The following is a 14,782-nucleotide window of genomic DNA, read 5'->3' as shown; positions in this document are numbered from 1 at the left end:
AAACAAAGTTTAGATAAATTAATTTATTATGGGCAATTAATAAGCAATGGTACATAACAATTTCATTAAATTCATAAAAATCTAAACAAAGATTTAATTTTTTATAAACACTTCTGGTACAAAGATGTCAATATTAATTAAATTAATTTTAAGCTTATTAATTAAACAACTAAAAATTTTTGTTTCTCTTATTTAAACTATTGATTCTGTTTTTATATAAATATTTATCATTTTAAATAGGCCCAATACTTTGCTGAATGCTACGAACCGCCCAGTAATTACGTGTACAGTTTAAGGAAGGAAGAGGAGTCGCGAAAGTTCATCATTGTACACGATGGGAAGAGTGGGGGTCGAGACATTGTTCATATGAATATTTTAGTGGGATACAAAGTTTTTCTTATAGTCTAAGCCTTTTTACTAGTCATGTGAATAAAAATTCAGAAAATATTTATAGAAGTTAATAAGTTCGATAAATATTTTAAAGTTACTTCTTAATTTAAGGCGATCCATGAAATTTTGTACACCTTAAAGGAGAAGAAATTTGCCAAAAGTACAGAAGACACGATTACGGAAAAAGACAATAAGAATCAATATTGGCTCAAAACCTATACAATTATTTATTGTGACATCGTCACAATGCCGGGCTACAATTTTTAATCATATTTTAAATTTATTTAATTTAAAATATGTGTTTTCCACCTGAAATTAGTACTGTCTTGCCGCTGGGTATCATACTTTTTCCACTAGAAATTGTTGAAGGTTTTATATAGTTAATCGGGATCTCCTGCCACTAAAATTTCCATGTATGGTCTCTACTTTCATCTGTCTAACTCCGTTCTTGAGATTAAGAAAAGACAGACAAACAGCCGGACAGACGGTCTACAATGTTTTCAAATTGCAGCCCAAATAATGCTCAGCGCGTTATGCATTTCAATACAGAAGAAATCCGGCAGAAGAGACTTCCTATATTTTTTGGCCATAGAAACTGCAAGAACTTTATAACAGACTCTACAGCGAATGTCTGCCCTTTCGAGATTACTGAGTTGGCAACATGCTGCAACAGAGTTCATCCCTTTCTCTAGATATTGCAATTTTACTGATTCTTATTCTTGTGATAAGACAAACAAGTTAATTTTAAATGTTATACGCACTGCTATTTTTTTTAAATTGCACTTTAAACTGTAGATTTATGTACTGTATATATATTGTAATTCTTCAAAAGTAATGTAATATTGTAAACTGTAGATTCACAATATTTAAATATAACCTGTGCGTCTGGTCAGATCTGTTAAAGGGAGTATCTCCAGCGTTTTCTTGAACTGCCTCAAATGAGTCCATATACATGTGCTGGAGTGGACAGTGACTAGAAAGATGCTATTCTCATTTGTGAATTTTTGCGTTAATTAAAAAAGTTTTTTATTTAATTAATCTTTTAAATGTTTTCAAACAAGTGTTCCATGTGTAATACAACTCATTTTGACAAAATTTGTCAAAATTAGTTGAATTGCACAGGGATAAATTGTATTTTGTAATTATATAGGGATAAAATACAAAACTACATTGTTCTGTATTGTTTTATTACTTAAAAATAACCAACGATAAATTATTTTACAATTAAAAGTTATTTTTAAGTAATAAAAGTAAGTGTTAAGTAATAGAACAGACCAAAGTGCATGTTTCTTTATATCATAATAACTGACGTGTTTAATTTTTTGGTAGTTTTGAAAAAATATTGTGTTTTCAAGTAGTTAAAAAATAAACTTGTTCATTCCCAAGTGTGTATGAGTATCCTTTATTATTTTACAAAGACAAGGTTCAAGAATAATAACTTAAGTATTCTGTTCTGCCCCGGTTTTTCTATAGAATAATTATATCTTACTATATATATTCTTTCTCTACTATTAGTAATATTCAGTATGTTTACAATAATTATATGTATACATAAGCATGTTTGTGTATATAATAAAATTATGAGATTATTATGTTATAAATCTATATAAAGGCAATTTAACATTAATTATTTACCATTGTTTCATCGGTAGCGACTAGTCTCATATTGCGCAAGAGGTGAACTATACCCAACTTCATAACCATATTGATATATCTCATTCCAATACAATGTCGAGGACCATCTCCGAAAGGTAAAAATGAAAATGGTTGGATTAAATTTCTGTTTTCTGGTAAAAATCTAAACACGGTGATAAAAGTCATAATTAAAGAGTATACTTACTGTAAAAATGTAAAAAAAAATAAGTATGAACGACATAAACGTTTTATGAAATACCTTTCGGGATTAAATTTTTCTGGTTCTGGAAACCATTCAGAGTCATGATGCATACCGTAAACAGGCATTACAACAGATATTCCTTTTTTAATTTTTATTCCAGTATTAGGTAGAATATAATCCTCAGCGGCTACTCTCGTCAACCTGTAACATTAAATAAAAATTAATAAACGTCTTTTAAACTTATATTTTTTCAACTATTGATTATGAAGATTTAAATAAGTTAAATGGTACTTACATTACTGCCGGGTTCTGTATTCTTAATGTTTCATTTAAAACAGCATCAAGATAAGGCATTTTGGAAAGAATATCAAAATTTATATCACCCTGAAATATATAATTATTATTCATATATGATTTAACTATGTTGTACTATATATGAATTGCATTAACTAATTTTGATTGTTTTCTGAATAAAACTTGAAAATTGACTTTTGTAGGTAAGTGGTTCAGTTAAAACCTTCAAATTGAACGAAGAAAAACGATTATTTTCTCTTGTATTACATATATTATTATGTAATAAATTTTTTGTAAATTTAAACTGAAAATAAAATATTTTGTATCTTTTTACATGACTTCACATCTTTCAAATAAGGATAAAACCATAAATTATATATTTTTTAATTAGAAAAGCTTTTTGTCTTCTGCGTAAAATTCAGAAGGTATTATGTTTTAGGAACAAAAAGTAATTTTAAAATAATAATATTATTGATGTAATGAATAAAGACTAGATTTAAGTTACATATTGCTGCCACGTTTCATCTATTTCTCTTAGCAGTTTCTCTTGCCATTTTGGATTTAATGCCATTTGGTAACAAAAATATGTTAACACTGTAGTTGTCGTATCGTGCCCAGCAATAAAAAATAAAATACTTTGAGCTACAATTTCATCAATCGTCATGGCTGTAATGTAAATTAATATTTAACAGGTTATTAATTTAAATAAAATATATCACGTAATAAAAATAATTTAATACTTTTGTGTTTATGTTGCACCTGGTAATTATTTATTTCGTTTGAAGCTTCTTTCAAATCTTCAGTACTATTTTCGAGAATCCCTTCTTGGGCGTCCATCATTAACTGAAGAAAATCATTACCTCTCTATACAAAGCGAAGATCATATTTATTGTACACATCAAATATGAAGTAAATAAAATTTCTTTATTTTAGAAAAAAATAGACTAATTAAAATTTGATGTCGAAACGATACACAATTTTATTTATAACATTATGTCTACACGTTTTATACTATATCAAGTAATGGTAAAAAATATAAATGGTTAATTAGATATCTGTTATAGCCTATTTAGTAAATTAATATTGTATATAAGAAAATAATAAGTAATTACTATTTTCTTTTCTTTTCTTTCTTCTAAAATTTTCAAAATTACATTCCTGAAGTAATCCAATACCTTACGGGGGAAAATTTCTATCTTGAAGTAACGAACTATCTTCGGCGCAATCAAAACTAAAAATTAAAAGTAAAATATGAATATAATCTTATGTTGGAAATATTATTACAATTTTACTTGGAAATGCATATTTGTTTGTTTAACAGTGCATTTTTATCACACATTATTCTTTCCACTGTAAATATCGGTACATATTTTGAAAAATTTTAACGCCTTTCGGCCTAAGTGGATTTTTTCGTTCGATTTTCTACATTAACGGTTCTGAACGGACGGTTTTCTTATTTCTAACAGAACGCATGAAATGCCACTTAGTGCTACATCTCTATGCACAGAAGGCTCGGGGTAGGCAAAAAAAAAGTTGAGAACAGCCAGTGTAGATTACCTATTGGACGGCTAGATAGGAATGTCGCGAGGGGAGGGGAGCAGGAAAAATTTTCTCAAACCCAGGAAAAGAAGACTCGGTTACCTATAGGTTACCTATATATTAACGTATTTTCATTAACAAAAAATTTTTAAATTGATTTTTTATTAATAAAAATCATTCTATGTATTTCATTTGTTTAAAAAATTAATAAAAGGGCCCGCTTTATCCCGTGCCTTCGTAGAAGTTCTCGATTGCCCTGGCTAAGTAGTCTATAAGATAATTTAATGGCTGTTATTGTTATTACGAGGAACTGTTTAGATAATCGCGTGGCAGAAAGTATCTCAATCGCGCCTCTAATGTGGATCCTCTTAATGGAAACGCACTCGTTTCCATGCTGCCATACAAGCGGCATCACTATAGTACATATTTAAAAACATTAAAATAAATTTATGATTTATAATTAACACTTCTATTATATTATAACTTATTATAGAATTTGATACACATACGTACAAAGGTTATCTTACATAATGAATTATCACACCAAGTGACAATCTAACCATTCTAAAATTCTTTAAATTGTGTACAGTAAAGGAATAAAAATGTTTTAAAATATGTTAGATTGGTCACTCGGTGTGCTAAACAGTTACGTAAGATAACATTTGTAGTTATATAAATCAAATACTTTTATATAACAAATATTAAAACAAAAACCGTAAAAACAGTTTGGTTATTTTAGCCTACCATTGTCATGTTTATTGCGACACTCGGACGGTACGAAATGGCAGAATTTCATTAGTCAAGTAGACAGCAACTGAAAATTGATATTTAAAATTTTTAAAGATATATTTTTCCTAATGTTAACTCTAAGAAACTGTGCCATTCACAGTCGAATAACAGATGGTAATCTGCCAACCAACCAAACTTCGCGAAAAATAGACCAAATATTTAATCTCGGCATCTTCGAAAATCACTTAAAGCATATTTTGTACAGACTAGTAACCTTGTATTATGTCATTTTTCTATTCGAATGTCACCATACAGTGAATCCGAAAAGAAGGAACTGTTGCAGATGGAGGATGACGTAAATTCGATCAAAAGTAGTCGTTGTTCACCTCCTGGGTGAGAGGATGTCAACGACTACTAATAAATATTGGTCTAATATTAATATTTGAAAAGTGATTCGTGTTGGATAGGTTGTTATGGTCTCACATGTAATCAAAGTTACTAACCTTAATGTTCGAAAGACTTCATATAAGACTTGTTTAAATAAAAATGTCTTATAAAAATGCGAAAATAATTGTTTTTATGTGATCCAGTAAAAAAAAACTTGTGAAACCAGGTTGAAAAAGTAAATCTCAGCAAAAACATCTAATTAAAGAAAAGTTCTGAAAGTTGCAGCATAAGAATACTGGAAGCAGATTTGACAATAAGACAACAAGTGAATAAAGTGTACATTACACAGACTACAAGTACAAGTGAAGGGTTTTTGAATGAAGCAATGTCACCTTGTAGTATAATAGATAGAAAAAATAAACATCGGCACAAAAAAAACTTCCAGCTCTACTTTGTGCCTTAAAATCGTTGCATGTACAGTACATTAATTTGGCTGAATGTTACAATATCTTAAGCATTATCGATAAAGTGGGTTTATGAGTTACTAAGGGAAGAGGAAATCAGGGGAGGGAGCGGTGTGTCCAGGTTTCCTGATAGTTAGATATGTTTTCGTAAATATCGCATTTATAGAAAAATTATTAAAATTGGTTTGGTTTATTTGGTTACAGCAACGCTACAGGCGAGCGATTTGCCAAGGAGGATGTATCCCAGAAAGACTTTGATGTAAATCTGGCTTCAATTTAAGTGTTATTAACGGGAAGAAAAACTAGAAAACTCCACGTAGCCACGTGGTTCGTTGGCCATGCGCGAACCCACGAACGACTACTGGTGTTCGGTGGATTTATAGATTCGGTTACTGGAGGGTACAGTAGGCCTACTTATTGGACTGCAATTTGAATTTAGACCTATTTAGACCTATTTTTGCAATTTGAAAAAATTGCAGACCTATTTATTCACACTGTCATCAGTCCATCTCTGTCTTTCCTTAATATCGAGAAATGAGTTAGATAGATGAAAGCCTAGACTAGACATGAAAATCGTAAGAGAATGAGGACCGGATTAACTATATCTGAACTTCCGATTTATAACGCAAGTCACGTTATTTCAATTTAAAAATGTTTCCCTGAACGGAGTTAGATACATAACCGGCATAATTCTATTATGCCGGTTATTGATAACAGGAAAAGTATAATGTACAAGAGCCAAACACTACTACACTACACACAGGCAAGTGGTATGTGCTATCTGTCACAGTAATAGCGTAATGGCACGTCTATTTCGCGCTCTATAATTGCCGCAGTAATTCAGTGAATATAATATACAGTGGAATCTTGGTATACGACCTTAATCCGTTCCTGATGTTTGGACTTATACCGAATAGGACGTATACCGAACCAACCTTTCCCATAAAAAGTAATGTAAAAATTATTAATCCGTTCTCATGTGAAAAAAAAATGGTTGGCTTGAAACACCTCGCTTACCTGGCTAGTTCCTGCTTGGTTTTTCATGAGATCAGCATGTATCTTTTTAGCTTTCTCTCAACTAAATGGTTGTGATACGCTGTCTCTAGCACACTGTTTTTCAGCTATCCAAAGCAAAAGCAATTTCTCAACATGATCTAATGTCTTCGATCTCTGTTTAGAAATTGTTTAAACCCCTTTCGCAACTTTAGCAGATTTAATAATGTCTTCATTTTTCACGANTTTTAAAATGATTTTAATGTTAAAAAATTAGGAATGTGCAAAATCGTATGGTTGTTGTGGATCGGAAGTTTAAGTGGAAATATAGTGAATTTTGGAAAAACAGAAGTTGTAAGAGTTTTAAATATTTATTGTCGGGAAATGTTTATGTTCTTTGTTAAATTTTTAGTGATAATTGTACCGAAAAATGTTTTTATAGTTGATTATTGTTAATTATAGAAAGTGTCGTTTGAAGGCCTGCTGAGGAGGAACGAACAAGTCCGAAACACATGTTTGAAGTGTATGTGTTCAGGTGAACTAAATAAAGAACATTATTTTTGAACTGTAAGACTAGATATCTGCATCCATAATTTTCCAGTATAATAAGTCCTGTTAATATATAGAAAGTACAAGTATACAAAATAAATTAGAAGTTTATTATGTTGTTACTCATGGGCAAGGCAACTAAATTATTACAATAAATAATTTGCCATACAAACTTTAGTAACCAATGAACACTGGTAGTCAGTTATTTAGTTTCGCGCTTCGTGACTATGCTGGTCATGTGGAGTTTTGCGTGTTTTCTTCACATTTTTAAGCACGGCAGAGAAAAATGTTTCTTCAGTTTCTTTAGCTCTTAATTTTTCAACTAAAAGTGTTATACTGTATCAAAAGCTCATTCGATATCTATGAAAGCCTTGAATAGTTTCATATACTTTGTCAAACGAAGTTCAATGAATGCGAAAATCCGGACTAATTTGGGCCAGATCCCATTCGGATTGCCAAAACACGCGTAAATTAACATTTTAATTCTGTAAACTCCAAATACACGGTTATCCAAATTTAAGTGTTTTATGTTTAAGCCAGGAATGTAGGAATACATTTACAAACATTCAAAATATAATTTATAAAATGACTACATTTAAACAAAGTTACACTGATAATTTTAAAGTTAAAATCTGTAAATTCTGAATGAATATTAGAACATCAATAAGCAAGACCGAAAGAACATCAACAAGGAAGTTATCATTTTGACGCTTCACTGTAATAATAACAGAAAAGTAGCCAATTCTGCTTCACTATTTATATTTAATATAAGAATAAAGGAATTTGAATTCTATATTCATTTCTTTAGTTCATTGTTGAGAATTTTCAGCTAAAATTGCTGTGAAAAACATTTTCTTACTGTTGAAATTTTTTGCAATTATTATTGTTGTTATTGTATTTTTGAATAATAATTGAAACAAAGTTTAGATAAATTAATTTATTATGGGCAATTAATAAGCAATGGTACATAACAATTTCATTAAATTCATAAAAATCTAAACAAAGATTTAATTTTTTATAAACACTTCTGGTACAAAGATGTCAATATTAATTAAATTAATTTTAAGCTTATTAATTAAACAACTAAAAATTTTTGTTTCTCTTATTTAAACTATTGATTCTGTTTTTATATAAATATTTATCATTTTAAATAGGCCCAATACTTTGCTGAATGCTACGAACCGCCCAGTAATTACGTGTACAGTTTAAGGAAGGAAGAGGAGTCGCGAAAGTTCATCATTGTACACGATGGGAAGAGTGGGGGTCGAGACATTGTTCATATGAATATTTTAGTGGGATACAAAGTTTTTCTTATAGTCTAAGCCTTTTTACTAGTCATGTGAATAAAAATTCAGAAAATATTTATAGAAGTTAATAAGTTCGATAAATATTTTAAAGTTACTTCTTAATTTAAGGCGATCCATGAAATTTTGTACACCTTAAAGGAGAAGAAATTTGCCAAAAGTACAGAAGACACGATTACGGAAAAAGACAATAAGAATCAATATTGGCTCAAAACCTATACAATTATTTATTGTGACATCGTCACAATGCCGGGCTACAATTTTTAATCATATTTTAAATTTATTTAATTTAAAATATGTGTTTTCCACCTGAAATTAGTACTGTCTTGCCGCTGGGTATCATACTTTTTCCACTAGAAATTGTTGAAGGTTTTATATAGTTAATCGGGATCTCCTGCCACTAAAATTTCCATGTATGGTCTCTACTTTCATCTGTCTAACTCCGTTCTTGAGATTAAGAAAAGACAGACAAACAGCCGGACAGACGGTCTACAATGTTTTCAAATTGCAGCCCAAATAATGCTCAGCGCGTTATGCATTTCAATACAGAAGAAATCGGGCAGAAGAGACTTCCTATATTTTTTGGCCATAGAAACTGCAAGAACTTTATAACAGACTCTACAGCGAATGTCTGCCCTTTCGAGATTACTGAGTTGGCAACATGCTGCAACAGAGTTCATCCCTTTCTCTAGATATTGCAATTTTACTGATTCTTATTCTTGTGATAAGACAAACAAGTTAATTTTAAATGTTATACGCACTGCTATTTTTTTTAAATTGCACTTTAAACTGTAGATTTATGTACTGTATATATATTGTAATTCTTCAAAAGTAATGTAATATTGTAAACTGTAGATTCACAATATTTAAATATAACCTGTGCGTCTGGTCAGATCTGTTAAAGGGAGTATCTCCAGCGTTTTCTTGAACTGCCTCAAATGAGTCCATATACATGTGCTGGAGTGGACAGTGACTAGAAAGATGCTATTCTCATTTGTGAATTTTTGCGTTAATTAAAAAAGTTTTTTATTTAATTAATCTTTTAAATGTTTTCAAACAAGTGTTCCATGTGTAATACAACTCATTTTGACAAAATTTGTCAAAATTAGTTGAATTGCACAGGGATAAATTGTATTTTGTAATTATATAGGGATAAAATACAAAACTACATTGTTCTGTATTGTTTTATTACTTAAAAATAACCAACGATAAATTATTTTACAATTAAAAGTTATTTTTAAGTAATAAAAGTAAGTGTTAAGTAATAGAACAGACCAAAGTGCATGTTTCTTTATATCATAATAACTGACGTGTTTAATTTTTTGGTAGTTTTGAAAAAATATTGTGTTTTCAAGTAGTTAAAAAATAAACTTGTTCATTCCCAAGTGTGTATGAGTATCCTTTATTATTTTACAAAGACAAGGTTCAAGAATAATAACTTAAGTATTCTGTTCTGCCCCGGTTTTTCTATAGAATAATTATATCTTACTATATATATTCTTTCTCTACTATTAGTAATATTCAGTATGTTTACAATAATTATATGTATACATAAGCATGTTTGTGTATATAATAAAATTATGAGATTATTATGTTATAAATCTATATAAATGCAATTTAACATTAATTATTTACCATTGTTTCATCGGTAGCGACTAGTCTCATATTGCGCAAGAGGTGAACTATACCCAACTTCATAACCATATTGATATATCTCATTCCAATACAATGTCGAGGACCATCTCCGAAAGGTAAAAATGAAAATGGTTGGATTAAATTTCTGTTTTCTGGTAAAAATCTAAACACGGTGATAAAAGTCATAATTAAAGAGTATACTTACTGTAAAAATGTAAAAAAAAATTAGTATGAACGACATAAACGTTTTATGAAATACCTTTCGGGATTAAATTTTTCTGGTTCTGGAAACCATTCAGAGTCATGATGCATACCGTAAACAGGCATTACAACAGATATTCCTTTTTTAATTTTTATTCCAGTATTAGGTAGAATATAATCCTCAGCGGCTACTCTCGTCAACCTGTAACATTAAATAAAAATTAATAAACGTCTTTTAAACTTATATTTTTTCAACTATTGATTATGAAGATTTAAATAAGTTAAATGGTACTTACATTACTGCCGGGTTCTGTATTCTTAATGTTTCATTTAAAACAGCATCAAGATAAGGCATTTTGGAAAGAATATCAAAATTTATATCACCCTGAAATATATAATTATTATTCATATATGATTTAACTATGTTGTACTATATATGAATTGCATTAACTAATTTTGATTGTTTTCTGAATAAAACTTGAAAATTGACTTTTGTAGGTAAGTGGTTCAGTTAAAACCTTCAAATTGAACGAAGAAAAACGATTATTTTCTCTTGTATTACTTATATTATTATGTAATAAATTTTTTGTAAATTTAAACTGAAAATAAAATATTTTGTATCTTTTTACATGACTTCACATCTTTCAAATAAGGATAAAACCATAAATTATATATTTTTTAATTAGAAAAGCTTTTTGTCTTCTGCGTAAAATTCAGAAGGTATTATGTTTTAGGAACAAAAAGTAATTTTAAAATAATAATATTATTGATGTAATGAATAAAGACTAGATTTAAGTTACATATTGCTGCCACGTTTCATCTATTTCTCTTAGCAGTTTCTCTTGCAATTTTGGATTTAATGCCATTTGGTAACAAAAATATGTTAACACTGTAGTTGTCGTATCGTGCCCAGCAATAAAAAATAAAATACTTTGAGCTACAATTTCATCAATCGTCATGGCTGTAATGTAAATTAATATTTAACAGGTTATTAATTTAAATAAAATATATCACGTAATAAAAATAATTTAATACTTTTGTGTTTATGTTGCACCTGGTAATTATTTATTTCGTTTGAAGCTTCTTTCAAATCTTCAGTACTATTTTCGAGAATCCCTTCTTGGGCGTCCATCATTAACTGAAGAAAATCATTACCTCTCTATACAAAGCGAAGATCATATTTATTGTACACATCAAATATGAAGTAAATAAAATTTCTTTATTTTAGAAAAAAATAGACTAATTAAAATTTGATGTCGAAACGATACACAATTTTATTTATAACATTATGTCTACACGTTTTATACTATATCAAGTAATGGTAAAAAATATAAATGGTTAATTAGATATCTGTTATAGCCTATTTAGTAAATTAATATTGTATATAAGAAAATAATAAGTAATTACTATTTTCTTTTCTTTTCTTTCTTCTAAAATTTTCAAAATTACATTCCTGAAGTAATCCAATACCTTACGGGGGAAAATTTCTATCTTGAAGTAACGAACTATCTTCGGCGCAATCAAAACTAAAAATTAAAAGTAAAATATGAATATAATCTTATGTTGGAAATATTATTACAATTTTACTTAGAAATGCATATTTGTTTGTTTAACAGTGCATTTTTATCACACATTATTCTTTCCACTGTAAATATCGGTACATATTTTGAAAAATTTTAACGCCTTTCGGCCTAAGTGGATTTTTTCGTTCGATTTTCTACATTAACGGTTCTGAACGGACGGTTTTCTTATTTCTAACAGAACGCATGAAATGCCACTTAGTGCTACATCTCTATGCACAGAAGGCTCGGGGTAGGCAAAAAAAAAGTTGAGAACAGCCAGTGTAGATTACCTATTGGACGGCTAGATAGGAATGTCGCGAGGGGAGGGGAGCAGGAAAAATTTTCTCAAACCCAGGAAAAGAAGACTCGGAGTTATTCCTATAGGTTACCTATATATTAACGTATTTTCATTAACAAAAAATTTTTAAATTGATTTTTTATTAATAAAAATCATTCTATGTATTTCATTTGTTTAAAAAATTAATAAAAGGGCCCGCTTTATCCCGTGCCTTCGTAGAAGTTCTCGATTGCCCTGGCTAAGTAGTCTATAAGATAATTTAATGGCTGTTATTGTTATTACGAGGAACTGTTTAGATAATCGCGTGGCAGAAAGTATCTCAATCGCGCCTCTAATGTGGATCCTCTTAATGGAAACGCACTCGTTTCCATGCTGCCATACAAGCGGCATCACTATAGTACATATTTAAAAACATTAAAATAAATTTATGATTTATAATTAACACTTCTATTATATTATAACTTATTATAGAATTTGATACACATACGTACAAAGGTTATCTTACATAATGAATTATCACACCAAGTGACAATCTAACCATTCTAAAATTCTTTAAATTGTGTACAGTAAAGGAATAAAAATGTTTTAAAATATGTTAGATTGGTCACTCGGTGTGCTAAACAGTTACGTAAGATAACATTTGTAGTTATATAAATCAAATACTTTTATATAACAAATATTAAAACAAAAACCGTAAAAACAGTTTGGTTATTTTAGCCTACCATTGTCATGTTTATTGCGACACTCGGACGGTACGAAATGGCAGAATTTCATTAGTCAAGTAGACAGCAACTGAAAATTGATATTTAAAATTTTTAAAGATATATTTTTCCTAATGTTAACTCTAAGAAACTGTGCCATTCACAGTCGAATAACAGATGGTAATCTGCCAACCAACCAAACTTCGCGAAAAATAGACCAAATATTTAATCTCGGCATCTTCGAAAATCACTTAAAGCATATTTTGTACAGACTAGTAACCTTGTATTATGTCATTTTTCTATTCGAATGTCACCATACGGTGAATCCGAAAAGAAGGAACTGTTGCAGATGGAGGATGACGTAAATTCGATCAAAAGTAGTCGTTGTTCACCTCCTGGGTGAGAGGATGTCAACGACTACTAATAAATATTGGTCTAATATTAATATTTGAAAAGTGATTCGTGTTGGATAGGTTGTTATGGTCTCACATGTAATCAAAGTTACTAACCTTAATGTTCGAAAGACTTCATATAAGACTTGTTTAAATAAAAATGTCTTATAAAAATGCGAAAATAATTGTTTTTATGTGATCCAGTAAAAAAAAGCTTGTGAAACCAGGTTGAAAAAGTAAATCTCAGCAAAAACATCTAATTAAAGAAAAGTTCTGAAAGTTGCAGCATAAGAATACTGGAAGCAGATTTGACAATAAGACAACAAGTGAATAAAGTGTACATTACACAGACTACAAGTACAAGTGAAGGGTTTTTGAATGAAGCAATGTCACCTTGTAGTATAATAGATAGAAAAAATAAACATCGGCACAAAAAAAACTTCCAGCTCTACTTTGTGCCTTAAAATCGTTGCATGTACAGTACATTAATTTGGCTGAATGTTACAATATCTTAAGCATTATCGATAAAGTGGGTTTATGAGTTACTAAGGGAAGAGGAAATCAGGGGAGGGAGCGGTGTGTCCAGGTTTCCTGATAGTTAGATATGTTTTCGTAAATATCGCATTTATAGAAAAATTATTAAAATTGGTTTGGTTTATTTGGTTACAGCAACGCTACAGGCGAGCGATTTGCCAAGGAGGATGTATCCCAGAAAGACTTTGATGTAAATCTGGCTTCAATTTAAGTGTTATTAACGGGAAGAAAAACTAGAAAACTCCACGTAGCCACGTGGTTCGTTGGCCATGCGCGAACCCACGAACGACTACTGGTGTTCGGTGGATTTATAGATTCGGTTACTGGAGGGTACAGTAGGCCTACTTATTGGACTGCAATTTGAATTTAGACCTATTTAGACCTATTTTTGCAATTTGAAAAAATTGCAGACCTATTTATTCACACTGTCATCAGTCCATCTCTGTCTTTCCTTAATATCGAGAAATGAGTTAGATAGATGAAAGCCTAGACTAGACATGAAAATCGTAAGAGAATGAGGACCGGATTAACTATATCTGAACTTCCGATTTATAACGCAAGTTACGTTATTTCAATTTAAAAATGTTTCCCTGAACGGAGTTAGATACATAACCGGCATAATTCTATTATGCCGGTTACTGATAACAGGAAAAGTATAATGTACAAGAGCCAAACACTACTACACTACACACAGGCAAGTGGTATGTGCTATCTGTCACAGTAATAGCGTAATGGCACGTCTATTTCGCGCTCTATAATTGCCGCAGTAATTCAGTGAATATAATATACAGTGGAATCTTGGTATACGACCTTAATCCGTTCCTGATGTTTGGACTTATACCGAATAGGACGTATACCGAACCAACCTTTCCCATAAAAAGTAATGTAAAAATGATTAATCCGTTCTCATGTGAAAAAAAATGGCTGTCTTTAAACACCTCGCTTTCCTGGCTAGTTCCTGCTTGATTTTTCA

General features: G+C 30.2%; 2 protein-coding genes across 4 annotated transcripts in view; both read right to left on the bottom strand.

Moving 5' to 3' along the window:
• The window catches only part of LOC111621751 (cytochrome P450 3A19-like), a 10,561-nt gene extending 5,569 nt beyond the window's left edge, over nt 1-4,992 (bottom strand). Inside the window, exons 1-7 of one of the 2 annotated variants that reach the window (XM_023363984.1) lie at nt 4,805-4,992; nt 3,634-3,752; nt 3,262-3,364; nt 3,027-3,187; nt 2,523-2,611; nt 2,285-2,428; nt 2,026-2,188 (exon numbers count right to left, since the gene is read on the bottom strand). In XM_023363984.1, the coding sequence (XP_023219752.1) occupies nt 2,026-2,188; nt 2,285-2,428; nt 2,523-2,611; nt 3,027-3,187; nt 3,262-3,364; nt 3,634-3,752; nt 4,805-4,856 (831 nt within the window). In that variant the 5' untranslated portion in view covers nt 4,857-4,992. Of the gene's footprint in view, nt 1-2,025; nt 2,189-2,284; nt 2,429-2,522; nt 2,612-3,026; nt 3,188-3,261; nt 3,386-3,633; nt 3,753-4,804 lie in introns of both variants that reach the window. The other variant, XM_023363983.1, reaches the window with a different exon arrangement.
• A 4,782-nt stretch (nt 4,993-9,774) lies between these two features.
• LOC111621750 (cytochrome P450 3A8-like) overlaps nt 9,775-14,782 on the bottom strand; it is a 23,325-nt gene continuing 18,317 nt past the window's right edge. Inside the window, exons 6-11 of one of the 2 annotated variants that reach the window (XM_023363981.1) lie at nt 11,730-11,848; nt 11,358-11,481; nt 11,123-11,283; nt 10,619-10,707; nt 10,381-10,524; nt 9,775-10,284 (exon numbers count right to left, since the gene is read on the bottom strand). In XM_023363981.1, the coding sequence (XP_023219749.1) occupies nt 10,110-10,284; nt 10,381-10,524; nt 10,619-10,707; nt 11,123-11,283; nt 11,358-11,481; nt 11,730-11,848 (812 nt within the window). In that variant the 3' untranslated portion in view covers nt 9,775-10,109. The remainder of the gene's footprint in view (nt 10,285-10,380; nt 10,525-10,618; nt 10,708-11,122; nt 11,284-11,357; nt 11,482-11,729; nt 11,849-14,782) is intronic. The other variant, XM_023363982.1, reaches the window with a different exon arrangement.

This window comes from Centruroides sculpturatus, unplaced genomic scaffold (assembly GCF_000671375.1).
Source record: "Centruroides sculpturatus isolate CEXI.00-Female unplaced genomic scaffold, Cexi_2.0 scaffold21, whole genome shotgun sequence".
Lineage (NCBI taxonomy): Eukaryota > Metazoa > Arthropoda > Arachnida > Scorpiones > Buthidae > Centruroides > Centruroides sculpturatus.
The sequence above is the reverse complement of the archived record's forward strand: the minus strand, read 5'-3'. Positions and strand labels throughout refer to the sequence as shown.